This window comes from Oncorhynchus tshawytscha, linkage group LG16 (assembly GCF_018296145.1).
Source record: "Oncorhynchus tshawytscha isolate Ot180627B linkage group LG16, Otsh_v2.0, whole genome shotgun sequence".
NCBI classification, from domain to species: domain Eukaryota; kingdom Metazoa; phylum Chordata; class Actinopteri; order Salmoniformes; family Salmonidae; genus Oncorhynchus; species Oncorhynchus tshawytscha.
The window spans coordinates 61,923,013-61,939,157 of record NC_056444.1 but is presented as its reverse complement, the minus strand read 5'-3'; the positions used below and the strand labels follow the sequence as shown (position 1 = coordinate 61,939,157).

The window sequence follows — 16,145 nt, the reverse complement described above, 5'->3', positions numbered from 1 at the left end:
TGCCATCTGAAGAGGATCCTAAACACGGAGCATCTGGGTGCACTATGAAGCCACACGGAAAGAAGTTAACATTCTTCAGTGTGCACTACTCCTGTACTGGCTCCATGGCTAGCCCCCTCTTCATCTCCATGGTCTGCATACCAGATCCCTTGAACATTCGCTCAGCTAGGTGGTCAGCCGAGGTCTCTCCCCGGACATGGCAAACCTCTCGAGAACGAGAGGATGTTATTCTAATTTTCCTGAGCTGATGCCATTCCGGGCTGCAACCTCGACTCTCTGTGACATATCGTAGGTTGTCTCTAATGCCTTGACGTGGAACTGCTCCCGATGGCTAAGGACGTAAGCACACTGGGAAGACTGAAGCCATCTAATGGAAGTATTGGTGGAGAAGGGGCATCAGTAATCTTCACAATTCCATGGTCTTTGGCTGTGGAAGCTGATAGGACAACACACTACCAGCTTGCACTGGCCCAAAGGCGGATTCAACCAGGGGCACGTCAGCTGACATTTCCATTGTTGTCACAAGAGGGGAAGTAAGTAGAGAAAAGTTGGCATACGTTTCTGAGACGCGGAGAAGGTCCATGTCAGGCATGTATCCATTGAGTGCCAGGTAGAGAGAACTTCTGCAAAACATTTTAAAACCTTAACACCAGGTTGGCGAGATTACTATGACAAAGACTCATGTAACTTTTCCAAAAACAGCACAAGCCCGAAAGTTCAAATAAAATTAATTAAAATACAGTTTTATAGATTATATATTTCTCCCCAGTCTTTGTCCCAAAATGTGTCATTACATCGTAAAGACGCCACTGTTTAGGCTCATCATCTGGATACAAAAACAATCACAGAAATGTTTTCTAAAATGTTTCCATTCTAGGAACCTCCAACTTATCTTATTCCATCAGCACACAAGTTTGTAGGTTTACGGAACTCTATCCCATCAACCGGAACTGTCTTCACACCCTAATTAACAAGGATTTACTGTTACATAGGCTGAATACTTTTCAGGTGCATTTTTTTATGGATATTGATAGACTCACAAGTGTTCTTGGCTTGTGCCAACACTATTCTGTGTCTGTGCAGCTGTGAACTGGTGGTGCAGCAGGAATGTTTAGTTGAACTTGGTAAAGAAGGGCTACCGGATGATTACACATAGCACTTCCTGCAACACAGGAGCAGTGGCTCTGGACCACTATCACTGGTACGGAGTGCTTTAACACCATCTGTGAAGATAAGTGTGATGAAAGACTGAAGTGAGAAACAAGAATGATGCGGCCCATGAATAATAATAAACATAGTAGTGTCTTGTCTTCTTAACTAGGGGCTCATTTAACTATACAGGAATACATTGTGTCTCAGTAACACAATTACCAAACACTGCAGCAACAGATCTTTACCAAATAACCTGTTAAGTGGGCAATTCTAAAGTGGGATTGGGACCCATCATTAATATCTATCTATTGATAAGATTAAACGTTGACACTGTCTCCAACACATTTTGACCATGATGACAGTGTCTCACAGGAGATGTTTAACAAGGTCCCTAGTAGCTATCTAAAACCTTTCCCTACTCTCATGCTGTGCGGCTTTTCACTCTTCCTCATGGGCCTGTGACAGGCAGCCCTCACGGTGATCTCTCCTGTCAATGTATCTTTGTTAGATACTGTGTAGAAGACATGAATAACAATTATTTTTAGCTAGCAAGCATAACTTAACCAATCTAACGAAAATACACACATTCTCAGGTAGATTCTGTCAACGTTACATAATTTTACGAAGTAACTAGCTAGCTACAGTTAATAGTTAAATTAGCTAGCTAATGAATGTAGCTAGCTAAGTTATATCTGTCACTGACTTGGTACTCACCTTCATAGTTGTCTATGTAACGTTAGCTTCCTATAAAGGTATACATCTTGAACCCCTTTTCATTCTTGTTAGCTGGAGTCTCGGAGGCAGATTTAACAATTTGATGTACTTCATTAATATTAATTTAAGCCAAGTCCTGAAGACACCTAGTAAAAAAGTGCGACATAGTGGTAGTAACGTTATATCGTCGATAACTTCTTTTTTTTGGCGGTAAGAAGTGTGTTTAGAACGTTCGATCATGGAATGTGCATAAGGGAACGTGTTTCATTCGACACATTGGTGCGGCTGGTTTCCGGGTTAAGGTGGCGTGTGTTAAGGAGCGCTGTTAGGTGGGTCATGTTTTTTTTTATTATTATTTTTTTTTATTAACAACAAATCAATACATAAAGCACATGAGAGAACACAAGCATACATAGATTACAAACAATGGACAATCGCGCTAGGGGGTACAATATCACATTACAATTACACAAGGACCTTAAGGGACATGCATATACTTACAATTCTAACAGCTTTTTTGTTTAGTAGAGCATTTAACCGTCTTAAAATAGAGTTCAATTTCTTTTTGTAGGGTACGAAAATGTGGTTTCCTGTTTGTAAATTTACATTTGTGTATATGAAATTTGGCCAAAAGAATAATGAAATTAATTACATAAAAATGATTCCGCTTATTTCTATTGTATGTAAAGAATCCAAACAGTACATCTCTCCACAATAGTGTAAAATCTTCATAAATGTGTTCAATTATAAACCTACTGATGTCTTGCCACAGTTTTCTTACATGCATACAATGCCAAAAAAGATGCACAACTGTTTCTGGGTGGTCATTACAAAAGGAGCAATTGGAGTTGATGTTTTCCTTAAAATTCTTCATATAGTGGTTGGCAGGATAATATTTATGAATAATTTTAAAGGAAACTTCCTTAATTTTGTTAACAAGTAGGTATGTGTGTGGCAACATCCAAACTTTTTTCCAACAGATATTATCAATAAATCCATTCCAATAAGGCATAACATAAGGTATAGATACAACATCCTGCTGAAACAAGGATCGTATCGCTCTGTTGTTGAATGGACCAAAAGAGAAACAAATCTTTCCTACTGATGAGTCAACAGGGTCAATAGAAGGTAGGCTCTGAGGGTCAGGTCTTGACATGTTCCTGAATAACATAGCAACACCTGAGGGAATGGCATCTAAAACAATTGCAAAATCTTTAGGTGTTACAGGGACCTTGTAAAGTGATAAGAATTCTTTATAACTGAGTAAAAGACCCTCTGCATTTACCAGTTGGCTCACCAATAGGATATTATTTCTGAACCAATATTCTAAAAACAGAGAGGTATTTTTATACAATATATCCCGATTATTCCATGTATAATATCTGTGTGGAGAAAAATTGTGTTTATAAATTAAGGACCATGACAAGAAAACCTGCCGATGAAAAGCAGAAAGTTTCACTGGAACTTTGTCAATATTATAATTGCAAAACAACATGAAGTTAAGGCCACCAAAAGTAGAGAAGACATGATGAGGAATAAAATTCCAGATAGAAGTGGGTCTTCTTAGGAATTGTTTTATCCAATTGATCTTGAAAGTATTATTTAAAGTAGTAAAATCCAGAAAATTCAGTCCACCATTCTCATAAGTGTTCATTACAACAGTTTTCCTAATGTAATGGGTACGGTTTCTCCAAATAAAGTTGAAAAGCATCTGGTCTATCTCCTTGCTTATTTTACGGTCAAGATATAAAGATAGAGCACCATATGTTAGTCTAGAGATACCTTCAGCCTTGGTTATTAGGACTCTACCTTTTAAAGATAAGTCCCTCTGTAGCCATTGATTTAGTTTCTTCTGGGTTTTTTTTTTTTTTTAATAAGAGGGTTAAAATTTAGTAAGCCTCTAGACTTCTGATCCTTTGTAATGGTTATGCCTAAATATGTAAGTTCTTATTTTACTGGAATACCATAATATGAAGGTGTCACACAATCTTTGACAGCCATGAGTTCACATTTCTTAATGTTAAGATATAGACCAGACGCTTTGGAAAAGGATTGTATCACATTGATCGATATGGGAATTTGGTTAGCGTCTTTCAGAAAAAGTGTAGTATCGTCAGCCAGCTGGCTTATAATAATTTCTTTACCAGCTATGGAAATACCTTGTACAGGACTATTATTTAAAGAATTTGCAAGAAGTTGGGTGATTAATAAAAACAGGTACGGAGAGATAGGACAACCTTGCCTAATTCCTCTCTTTAACTCAAATCTAGGTGAGGTGCCATATTTCAATTTGATAGAGCTGTTACCATTTGCATAGAGAGTCTTAATAGCCTTACAGAAAAAATCCCCAAAGCCAAGTCTCTCAAGGGAGTGGAAGAGAAACTGATGCTCTACTGTGTCAAATGCTTTATAAAAATCTAAAAATAATATGAAGCTATCCTCAGTTATTAGGTCTGAGTAGTCAAGTACGTCTAATACTAGTCTGACATTGTTAGAAATATGTCTGTTCCTCATGAAGCCAGACTGTGTTTCATCAATGATTGCATCCAGGACTTCTTTAATTCTTTTTGCAAGTAGTGAGGCTAATATCTTATAGTCATTATTAAGAAGACAAATTGGACGCCAGTTATCGATGAGCAGCACTTCTTTTTTAGGCTTAGGTATCAGTGTTATTAACCCCTGACTCATTGTAGGAGGGAGAACATTGTTTTTAATACTCTCTAAAAAGACTTCAAATAGGAAGGGAGCTACTTGTTCAGAAAATAATTTGTAAAATTCTGATGTAATTCCATCAACACCTGGTGATTTATTGTTCTTTAGATGTTTGATAGACTCTATAATCTCTTCAACTTTGATGGGTTCATCACACTGTTTAGATTCTATATCACTGATAGAGTGAACATTATTCAGTGAGTTAAAAAACATATCTGTGGATTCCTGACAGTACGTAGAGCTATACAATTTTCTGTAAAAATTGCTGCTAGGTGGGTCATGTTTCCACTTTCGCCTCACGTTGGGGAGTTCCAGCGATGAGAAAATATCGGGAAAAAAGGAGGGGGGGTAAAATAAATTTTAAAACAAATCAGTGTCAGATGCATTTTTGTGACATAGTTGAACCCAGACCAAAATAGTCCATAGGGAAGGTATTTGGTAGAATAAACTGACATGATTTCAGAGCAGAGAGGAAGCAAGAGGGTTTGCTCCGGTCAAAATATGTCCCCGATAAGCAGACCTCCCACCTTTGGAACAACAACTCCCATTTTGGGGGAGGAGACTAGACCATCTCGTCATTATATACAGTTTCTCTGGATAAGCATAGTAATGTGCTGAGTCATCAGTCAGGTGAGCAGGGTCAGCTGACAACACTATTTAGATCGAAGTTAGATCGAAGACTCCCGGAAGCTAAGGCCAAGCATAGTTTTGAGAGCGTGTGTGAGGTAAGCCATGCTGTTCAAAATACACTGAATTTGTCACAGTTTCATGGGAGTAATTGGCTACCTGTCGAGTCGTTTTGCGTGCGATCGTTAAAATAGCTGGGAAATGTGCATGTTTCAGGCAGAAATATGCGGCCGCAGCGAACATCAGATGTACGCGATAAGTCTTAATTTTCACAGCTTTATGAAAAAAATGTAAAGCCTGTAGATCTTCGGAGACCGTGGGGAGGGAGGCTTGCTGCACACTAATGACAGAATTGCAACGCAGATCGATGAGGCCAACTAACGAGGACTGTTGATATCTGATGCGAACATGTGACATGTGGACACAGGTCCTCTCTGTTCTGTAACTTCAAGTTACAGGAACTTGAGGACAATATTCATCGTGTCTGTCTATTTCAAGGTGAATCCTAAATTCCAGAAAAGTCCCCCACAAACGCAGTTAACTAGTTCGAGATTATTATTTTGTCCAATGATTTTGACATTTTTCAAATTTAGTTGATTTGTTTTTGACCGGAGTTATATTACAAACATCATTTCTACATTGAACTGTTAAACATAAAATGAAGACTGAGTACGTAATTTAATCGGATCTCTATGGTGTCGCTACATCTTTCGTCCTAACTCCGCCTTTTCTCTGACGTTGGAGCTCATATTCCAATCAGTTCAGTTGAGCTAAATTGTTTTCTCCCTAACCTTTGCGAACAGACGTCTGAAAAAGGCATTGGGCCTCCCTGGACACTTCAATAACCGCCCGAGAAACAGGTAAGATACTTTTTTTGTTAATATTTGACTACAACCTTTGTCCTAGAAGACGTTTGAAGAAAAGCCAGCTGTAAAAACTCGGCATGCAAGGTGTTTGTCCCCAGCTGAAAAGTCTATCAGTACAAACCTACTTCACTCTGAATTCCATAGCAGATAGTACATTTTGAGACATAGCTGTAAACAAGTTTTGTCAATAGAAATAAGCGACAGCTTGTTTATTTAGGTAGATATATTGTCTAGCTTGTTTGTTTAACCCTTTCCCCTCTGCTTAGCATTTTTTTTTTTTTTACCTTTTATTTTACTAGGCAAGTCAGTTAAGAACAAATTCTTATTTTCAATGACGGCCTAGGAACAGTGGGTTAACTGCCTGTTCAGGGGCAGAACGACAGATTTTGTACCTTGTCAGCTCGTGGATTTGAACTTGCAACCTTTCGGTTACTAGTCCAATGCTCTAACCACTAGGCTACACTGCCACCCCAAACCCAGCATGAGACTGAATATGGGGTCAGCTGATGGTGTCCTCAAGCGGGGGTCTTTTGGATGGAACACTGATGGAAACTTCAGCTCTGTATGCCCCAATGGATCGGTATGGGTTTGGGAAGGGCTGGGGGAATGTGCCCAGGACGCCAGGGACATGGCCAGTGTCATCCTGGGTCTGCTGTCTATAGTGTGCTTTATGGTTTCTTCTCTGCCGTAAGTCTTGATTGGGAAAACATTATTTCAGCCCATTTCCAATGTATGGACAACACCTTTACTCTTATTTTGTTGTGTTCATGAATACAGGCAATACTACAGCTCTTGTAAGAGTGGGAATATGGACAGCGCCTTGTCCATTTGGTTTCTATTGCTGTGGCTGGGGGGTGACTCCTGCAATCTTGTAGGCTCATTCTTAGCTGACCAACTGCCGCTACAGGTAAGTGACAGCTATTTGGGTCAGTCAATATTACTGAAATGGTTTCAATAACAATAGAAATGTTTGTCAAGCATGAAAATAGAGGGATCAACTGTAATTGTCGACTCCAAGACACCAATGAAAAGAATGTTTTAATGTTCTGAAAAAGTGTAATACATTTAAAGTAGTATATCCCTTTGTCCACCGCACTGACATGTCTCTCTCCCCCTTCTCATACAGACATATACAGCAGTTTATTATGTCCTGGCTGACTTATTGATGCTGGGATTGTACTTTTACTACGTATCTAAGCACAGGATGAATAACAGTGAGTTTTTGTCTATTAATGTATTTGATCTCTATGAAATTAGCTGCTGTGATTTTGTCTTGTCAATAATAAACCAAGGCCATTGGTCAGTGTACATTCCACGCTTTGACTATTTAACTGAGGCCTCTGTGTTACACTGGGACCACAGTTTGTAATATACAGTATACCCTGATGAAGACAGCTTGGCTGTCGAAATGTTGCATATTACATTTTTTTTTTCTGAGCTCCTAGAGTGTGCGGCTCTCATTTTCAAGTTTTCCACTCCGCTAGCCAGCACCTCGTCTATATAGGTGTGCGTTTCTTTTTCTTCTCGATTGTAATATACAGTATAACACAAATGCATGACAGAACAAGGTATGGCTTGTCTACATTGTTCTATGTTCTGCCCATAACGCAAATGTTCATTCCAGGACGCTGCAACGTATTTTTATACATACAGTAGTTATTTAACAGTTCAGTGAACCTGATGGATGTCAGGTCAGACTGCTGTAGCCTATACACAGAGGGTCCCCAGGATTAGTGTTGAGAAACAGACCTTCATTACACAGGAGGAAGAATCATACAAAACTAGTGTGATGTCAGCAATACTTTGCATCACCACCATATTTCGTTTCCTAATTGTTGTCGCAACCGTTGACACCGTGACCTTTTGATGACTTTGCTGAGGCGGTGTCTACCAATGTTGACAACTGATAGCTTTATTTTTCCTTTACCCAGACAGGTCGGTTCTAAATGTAGTTGGTGTAGTCTATATACTGGGCTTCTTTGCCAGCCTCATTGCCTTACCTGGGTCAGGGTCCCAACAGGATGTCGTCCTCTCTGGGTTTAAGGGGCGGGCCTTGCTGTCAACCACTGTGGACAGTGTTAAGGTAAAATATGAGATTTGTGTAGTCAGTGGATGTTAATGTAATTTGTTGATTTTATTCCAGCCCCTGGCCAACCTTTTATCTGTCTGTAACATGCAGATGCTTTGTCTTTGTCCAGGCTTTCAGCACCAAGGAGATTATTGGGTTTACCATTGGCTCCATATCCTCAGTGCTCTACCTCTGTTCCAGACTGCCACAGATGCACACTAATGTGAGTCTTAAAAGTGGGAGGGGTTGGTAAGGAAGTGAATGAGTACTGGATGAACAGATACTTTTACAGTGGAGGCAAATCTACCTGTAAAAGTTTTGCATGGATCTTTTTCTTTCTCATTATATTTAGAATGTTTCTGTCTCGTAGTACACAAGGAAGTCGACGGAGGGTGTGTCCTACTTCCTGTTTGCCCTGGTCATCCTGGGTAACACTATGTACGGCCTGAGTGTGCTGCTGAAGAACCCTGAGCAAGGCCAGGGAGAGGGAAGCTACGTCATCCACCACCTGCCCTGGCTCATAGGAAGCCTGGGCACCCTCTCTCTAGACATCCTGGTATCCTTCTCATTAAAATGTCTACTTGGCCTCTGGCCTTTCCACCAACATTTTTGTAATATCCAACGATATTTTGTGTGCTTTGACATAAACACTTAACTTTAGCTTTTGACTTTGTTTTGTATTGTATTACAATTACCCTAATTAACTTATCCAAATGAAACAGGTTCAGGTTGATTTGTCTAGTATTATCTGAGTACATTGTCCTATATGCCAGCATGCAGTTGTTGGAATGCGTTTCCTTTCTAGTATCTAAAAGTTTGACTTTTTTTTTTTTTCTGAATTCCCTTGACTCGCTGCTTCAGATCTCCGTACAGTTCCTGATATACCGCAATAATGCCCCTCTGGAGTTGGAATCGCAGCATGATGAGAGAGCTCCTCTGCTGGACAAATGAAACTGCTCCCTTTGTGCTGGATCTAGCAGTTCAGACAATTATCACCACCCAATAGACTCACTCACATTCCTAAACACTAAATCCATAATGTTTTGACAAACACAGGAAATCCCTTTTCACTGTATTGTTATATTTATTTTTATTTGTTATGAGAAAGATGCCACTTTGTTCATTGGGATTCAGCAATAGTTTACTTTAACTGTACTTAATTGCTCTTAATCTTTTAGAGTAGGACCTTCCAACCATTTGTCTAAATACTTCTAGTATTTAAAAACCTCTCCTGACAATCATGACACTACTACTGGTCACTACATGGAACCCTCTCGTCCGATTAGAATAGTCTTGTTATTGTATTTCAGAAGTGATTGACAGAAAATATTTTTTTGCAGATCACTTCATGTCTTGAGTATACAGAGACATGAATCTTAGTGTCTTGACATGTTCATGTGGATTTATTGTAACTTCATTAAAGTGTAAATATCTGAAGTACTGTACTTCATTTATTTGATCGTTTACATCAGTTGCCTTTAAGCATTTTCAATTGTAGATTTATGTACTTTGTGTTGGTTACTTTTTTGGGGCTATGGTATCCGGTCTGGAGAATTTACCTCATGTTTGTTCAGTGTAAGCACAGAGTAACGATGCTCACTGAAGGTTACTGTTGATGGAAGGGTCCTGTTTCTTTCTTATTCTGTTCCCTAACAAATAGTGTTGCATCAGTACTGAAATGCACAGGATGGATTTGAAAATGTATCACGTTGATAATGTCTCATTCCTCACTTACACTTAGGCAGGAAAAAGACAATGTTCTAAAGAAATTAGTTGTGGGATTGTCTTTCATTTTGATTTGTTTCACTAACATGCTCAATAGGACACACATCATGCTTTTAAACAACTGAATTTGTATGGAACCCTTCTGTCATTTGCCCAGTGTACCTGATCTTTAGTGTGTTAAATATGATGTAATTTTCCACCTTACTTCCATATCCAGCCCATACTGTTTTTGACTGGACTTCAAGGTTGTATAATAAATTAGAAGTAATTTCACATATTTAATTGTAATGGGAATATTAATGTTTGTTCTATTCATGTACTGTTCTATAAGCCACTTGCATGAACACAGAAACTGGTTAACTACAAATCACCTATCAGTAGCTGCAATTTGGCAGTACGCCCAGTTTGTGTTTTGAGAAAGAATTGATGTGTTTTGAGAACACCAAAGATATCTCAGTTTTAAGGTCTTAGCTTGGTGAGAAAGAAGCCTTGTGTGGTGTTGATCTATCACGTTATGAAACTGTATTGGTCGGTCAAGTGAATAAAACAAAATGGTAATGATTGATTATGCTAAATCATGCAATATAACTTCTGTGTATATAAGACAACTGCTGGGTCTGCCCAGGGAGAGGTCTTGATTGACATGTGCATTGAGTTGGTTGGAACCTCCAGCCAGCTGACAAAAAATTATTCAAGATTGACCTCGTGTCCCTGTGTAAGAATTTTTCCACAACACAGTGCATTTGGGAAGTATTCAGACCCCTCAGGCCCACCCATGTGAAATCCATAGATTAGGGTTTAATGACTTTATTTCAATTTACTTGTTTCCTTATATGAACAGTAACTCCGTAGAATCGGCAATTGTTGGGTTCAATTTTCAGTATAGTTCCTATTCGTCCTTTTTGTAATGTTAAATCAACACATTTTACAAATTAACTCATGTTTTTAGGCTATTACTAGCACAACTAAACATAATTATATACTAGGCATTAATATTTTTGTTTCAAGAACACTAGATCACTTTTGTTCCTGGTTCTGTTTCCGTTCCTCAAATGTTAGTCTTTTTTGGTTCCCTGAACCAGTTCCAACCCCTGATTTCAATAGTACCATGCAGAGTCATGTATAGAGTCATACAAAAATAGTGCCTTCAGAAAGTTTTCTCACCCCTTGACTTTATCCACATTTTGTTGTGTTACAGCCTGAATTAAACATTTATTAAATAGAGATTTGTGGTCACTGGCCTACACACGATACCCCATAATGTCAAGGTATTATGCTGTTTTTAAAACAAATTTATTAAAAATGTAAAGCTGAAATGTCTTGAGTCAATAAGTATTCAGGCCCTTGGTTGTGGAAAGCCTAAATACGTTCAGGAGTAAACATTTGCTTAACAAGTCGCTTAAATTGCATGGACACACTCTGTGTGCGATAATAATGTTTAACATGATTTTTGAATGACTACCTCATCCCTGTACCCCACACATACAATTATCTGTAAAAGGTCCCTCAGTCGAGCAGTGAATTTAAAATAGATTCAACCACAATGACCAGGGAGGTTTACCAATGCCTCCAAAGAAAGGGTAAATGTGACAATTTTCCTGTCCTGCTAAGCATTCATAGTGTAATGAGTACTTTGTGTGTCATGGAAAATGTATGGAGTAAAGAGTACATTATTTTATTTAGGAATGTAGAGAAGTAAAAGTTGTCAGAAGAATAAATAGTCAAGTACAGCTACCCCAAAAAATGACTTAATGCTTGATTTAATGCTTTAAAGTATTACTTAAGAAGTTTACACCCCTGATGATTTTTCCTCAGCTTCATGATATGCCACACCTGTCAGGTGGATGGATCATCTTGACAAAGGATAAAATGCTCACTACAGGGATGTAAACACATTTGTGCACAGAATTTGAGAGAAATATGCTTTTTGTGAGTATGGAAATTTTCTGGAATCTTTTATTTCAGCTCATGAAACATGGAACCAGCACTTTACATATTGCGTTTCTATTTTTGTTCAGTGTACTTTTTACATCCAAAAGTACTCGTTACTCAAGAGAACATCCCTATTCATCCGTACTGCCTCTGATCTGGTGGACTAACTAAACACATGCTTAGTTTGTAAATTATGTCTGAGTGTTGGAGTGTGCCCCTGCTTTGCCATCTGCTTTGCTTAATATAAGGAATTTGAAATGTTTTATACTTTTACTTTGATACTTAAGTATATTTAAAACCAAATACTTTTAGACTTTTACTCAACTAGTATTTTACTGGGTGACTTTCACTTTTACTTGAGTCTTTTCTATTAAGGTATCTTAACTTTTACTCAAGTATGACAATTGGGTACTCTTTCCACCACTGTCCAAACAATTGAGAATTTGTTTGCAACAAGCCACTAAAGTAATACTGCAAAAAAAAATGTGGCAGAGCAATTAACAGAGCACTTAAGTGTTATGTTTGAGGCCAATCCAATACTACACATTACTGAATACCACTCTCTCAGTTTTCAAGCATGGTGGTGGCTGCATCATGTTATGGGTATGCATGTAATCGTTAAGCACTGGGGAGTTTTTCAGAATAAAAAAAGAAAGGAATGGAGCTAAGTACAGGCAAAATCCTAAAGGAAAACCTTGTTCAGTCTGCTTTCTACCAGACTCTGGGAGATGCATTTACCTTTCAGCAGAACAATACTCTAAATCACAACGCCAAATCTACACTGGAGTTGCTTACCAAGAAGACAGTGAATGTTCCTCAGTGGCCAAGAAAATCTAGGGAAAGACCAGAAAAGGGTTGTCTAGCAATGATCAACAACCAATTTGCCAGACCTTGAAGAATTTTTAAAAGAATAATGGGCAAATGTTGCACAATCCAGGAGTGGAAAGCTCTTAGAGACCTACCCCAAAAATACTCACTGCTGAAATCGCTGCCAAAGGTGCTTCTACAAAGTATTGACTCAGTAGTGTGACAACTTATGTAAATCAGATATTTCTGTATTTTATTTTTTATACATTTGCAAAAAATAAAATAAAAACTGTTTTCTCTTTGTCGTTATGGGATATTGTGTGTAGATTGATGAGGGGGGAAAATGATTGAATCCATTTAAGAATAAAGCTGTAACGCAACAAAATGTGGAAAGAGTCAAGGGGTCTGAATACTTTCAGAATGTACTGTATAGAGTTGGGCCAATGCAGTTTCTGTCTGAATGTTACGAGAGCACCACTTTCTCCTCCATAGCCATTGCTAAGTGATAATTGACACTTCTGTGTTGTGCTGTTTATTTCTGATAGTTTTTAAAACCTATGAAGGTGTCCATTGAAAGCATATACAGTGCCTTGCAAAAGTATTCATCCCCCTTGTCGTTTTTCCTATTTTGTTGCATTACAACCTGTAATTTAAATGGATTTTTATTTGGATTTCATGTAATGGACATACACAAAATAGTCCAAATTGGTGAAGTGAAATGAAAAATTACTTTTTCAAAAAAATTGAAAAAATAAAAAACAGAAAGTGGTGCTTGCATATGTATTCACCCCCTTTGCTATGAAGCCCCTAAATAAGATCTGGTGCAACCAATTACCTTCAGAAGTCACATAAATAGTTAAATAAAGTCCACCTATGTGCAATCTAAGTGTCACTTGATCTCAGTATATATACACCTGTTCTGAAAGGCCCCAAAGTCTGCAACACCACTAAGCAAGCGGCAACATGAAGACCAAGGAGCTCTCCAAACAGGTTAGGAACAATGTCTGGCGCAAACCCAACACCTCTCATCACCCCGAGAACACCATCCCCACAGTGAAGCATGGTGGTGGCAGCATCATGCTGTGGGGATATTTTTTTTCATCGGTAGGGACTGGGAAACAGAATTGAAAGAATGATGGATGGAGCTAAATACAGTGAAATTCTTGAGGGAAACCTGTTTCAGTCTTCCAGAGATTTGAGACTGGGACGGAGGTTCACCTTCCAGCAGGAAAATGACCGTAAGCATACTGCTAAAGCAACACTCGAGTGGTTTAAGCCCAGACCTCAATCCAATTGAGAATCTGTGGTATGACATAAAGATTGCTGTACACCAGCGGAACCCTTCCAACTTGAAGAAGCTGGAGCGGTTTTGCCTTGAAGAATGGGCAAAAATCACAGTGGCTAGATGTGCCAAGCTTATAGAGACACACCCCAACGAGACTTGCAACTGTAATTGCTGTAAAAGGTGTCTCTACAAAGTATTGACTTTGGGGGGTGAATGGTTATGCACGCTCAAGTTTTCTGTTTTTTGTGTCTGATTTCTTTTTTGTTTCACAATAAAAAATATTTTACATCTTCAAAGTGGTAGGCATGTTGTGTAAATCAAATGATACAAACCCCCCAAAAATACATTTTAATTCCAGGAGTAAGACAACAAAATAGGAAAAATGCCAAGGGGGGAATACTTTCGCAAGCCACTATATGCAAATTGTTGACACCACAACAAAGTAGAGACTTGGATACACATTATCCAAAATGCTAATCAATAAAAATGTCTGTTAAATTCGCAGCTCTGTTTTGCTTGTTTACAGCGGGTCATTTCAGAGGGAACTGTCAGAGACAGTCTCGTATTGTTACATCACCAACATTTAGAGAATAAGCGCACCAACATGGCCGAACTCTCTCTCAATATACAGTGGGGCAAAAAAGTATTTAGTCAGCCACCAATTGTGCAAGTTCTCCCACTTAAAAAGATGAGAGAGGCCTGTAATTTTCATCATAGGTACACTTCAACTATGACAGACAAAATGAGAGAAAAAAAATCCAGAAAATCACATTGTATGATTTTTTTATGAATTTATTTGCAAATTATGGTGGAAAATAAGTATTTGGTCAATAACAAATGTTTATCTCAATACTTTGTTATATACCCTTTGTTGGCAATGACAGAGGTCAAACGTTTTCTGTAAGTCTTCACAAGGTTTTCACACACTGTTGCTGCTATTTTGGCCCATTCCTCCATGCAGATCTCCTCTAGAGCAGTGATGTTTTGGGGCTGTTGCTGGGCAACACAGACTTTCAACTCCCTCCAAAGATTTTCTATGGGGTTGAGATCTGGAGACTGGCTAGGCCACTCCAGGACCTTGAAATGCTTCTTACGAAGCCACTCCTTCGTTGCCCGGGCGGTGTGTTTGGGATCATTGTCATGCTGAAAGACCCAGCCACGTTTAATCTTCAATGCCCTTGCTGATGGAAGGAGGTTTTCACTCAAAATCTCACGATACATGGCCCCATTCATTCTTTCCTTTACACGGATCAGTCGTCCTGGTCCCTTTGCAGAAAAACAGCCCCAAAGCATGATGTTTCCACCCCCATGCTTCACAGTAGGTATGGTGTTCTTTGGATGCAACTCAGCATTCTTTGTCCTCCAAACACGACGAGTTGAGTTTTTACCAAAAAGTTATATTTTGGTTTCATCTGACCATATGACATTCTCCCAATCTTCTTCTGGATCATCCAAATGCTCTCTAGCAAACTTCAGACGGGCCTGGACATGTACTGGCTTAAGCAGGGGGACACGTCTGGCACTGCAGGATTTGAGTCCCTGGCGGCATAGTGTGTTACTGATGGTAGGCTTTGTTACTTTGGTCCCAGCTCTCTGCAGGTCATTCACTAGATCCCCCTGTGTGTTTCTGGGATTTTTGCTCACCGTTCTTGTGATAATTTTGACCCCACGGGGTGAGATCTTGCGTGGAGCCCCAGATCGAGGGAGATTATCAGTGGTCTTGTATGTCTTCCATTTCCTAATAATTGCTCCCACAGTTGATTTCTTCAAACCAAGCTGCTTACCTATTGCAGATTCAGTCTTCCCAGCCTGGTGCAGGTCTACAATTTTGTTTCTGGTGTCCTTTGACAGCTCTTTGGTCTTGGCCATAGTGGAGTTTGGAGTTTGACTGTTTGAGGTTGTGGACAGGTGTCTTTTATACTGATAACAAGTTCAAACAGGTGCCATTAATAAAGGTAACGAGTGGAGGACAGAGGAGCCTCTTAAAGAAGAAGTTACAGGTCTGTGAGAAATCTTGCTTGTTTGTAGGTGACCAAATACTTATTTTCCATCATAATTTGCAAATAAATTCATTAAAAATCCTACAATGTGATTTTCTGGATTTTTCTTTTCTCATTTTGTCTGTCATAGTTGCAGTGTACCTATTATGAAAATTACAGGCCTCTCTCATCTTTTTAAGTGGGAGAACTTGCACAATTGGTGGCTGACTAAATACTTTTTTGCCCCACTGTATATGGCTCTGGTATTATATATTTCA

At 38.9% G+C, this 16,145-nt stretch overlaps 1 protein-coding gene and 1 long non-coding RNA gene across 6 annotated transcripts; one reads left to right on the top strand and one right to left on the bottom strand.

The window, feature by feature from the left end:
- Nucleotides 1-737: 737 nt before the first annotated feature.
- Nucleotides 738-2,147, bottom strand: LOC112232532. The gene is made up of 2 exons (XR_002950666.2): nucleotides 1,867-2,147; nucleotides 738-1,223 (listed from the first exon to the last, which is right to left on the bottom strand). It is a non-coding gene; the product is annotated as an uncharacterized LOC112232532 (long non-coding RNA).
- A 3,032-nt stretch (nucleotides 2,148-5,179) lies between these two features.
- Nucleotides 5,180-10,439, top strand: LOC112232590 (lysosomal amino acid transporter 1 homolog). 5 transcript variants are annotated; one of them, XM_024399691.2, is made up of 9 exons: nucleotides 5,180-5,303; nucleotides 6,009-6,065; nucleotides 6,552-6,758; nucleotides 6,849-6,978; nucleotides 7,198-7,285; nucleotides 8,003-8,154; nucleotides 8,270-8,362; nucleotides 8,510-8,695; nucleotides 9,001-10,439. In XM_024399691.2, exons 3-9 carry the CDS (start codon nucleotides 6,553-6,555, stop codon nucleotides 9,088-9,090), a joined length of 945 nt encoding a protein of 314 aa, XP_024255459.1. In that variant the 5' UTR covers nucleotides 5,180-5,303; nucleotides 6,009-6,065; nucleotide 6,552; the 3' UTR covers nucleotides 9,091-10,439. The 5 variants fall into 5 exon arrangements, with proteins under 5 accessions (XP_024255459.1, XP_024255457.1, XP_024255461.1 ...); XM_024399689.2 differs by having other exon boundaries at nucleotides 5,181-5,303; nucleotides 6,528-6,758; XM_024399692.2 differs by lacking the exon at nucleotides 5,180-5,303 and adding an exon at nucleotides 5,310-5,703.
- The last annotated feature ends 5,706 nt before the right edge of the window (nucleotides 10,440-16,145 follow it).

What these genes read in the sequence shown, in the direction of transcription:
- LOC112232590 (XM_024399691.2), top strand. Translation starts at nt 6,553, where the DNA reads ATGAGACTGAATATGGGGTCAGCTGATGGTGTCCTCAAGCGGGGGTCT. An exon ending in TTTATGGTTTCTTCTCTGCC is followed by an intron (nt 6,759 to 6,848) that starts GTAAGTCTTGAT and finishes TCATGAATACAG; the next exon opens with GCAATACTACAGCTCTTGTA. An exon ending in CCCTCTCTCTAGACATCCTG is followed by an intron (nt 8,696 to 9,000) that starts GTATCCTTCTCA and finishes TCGCTGCTTCAG; the next exon opens with ATCTCCGTACAGTTCCTGAT.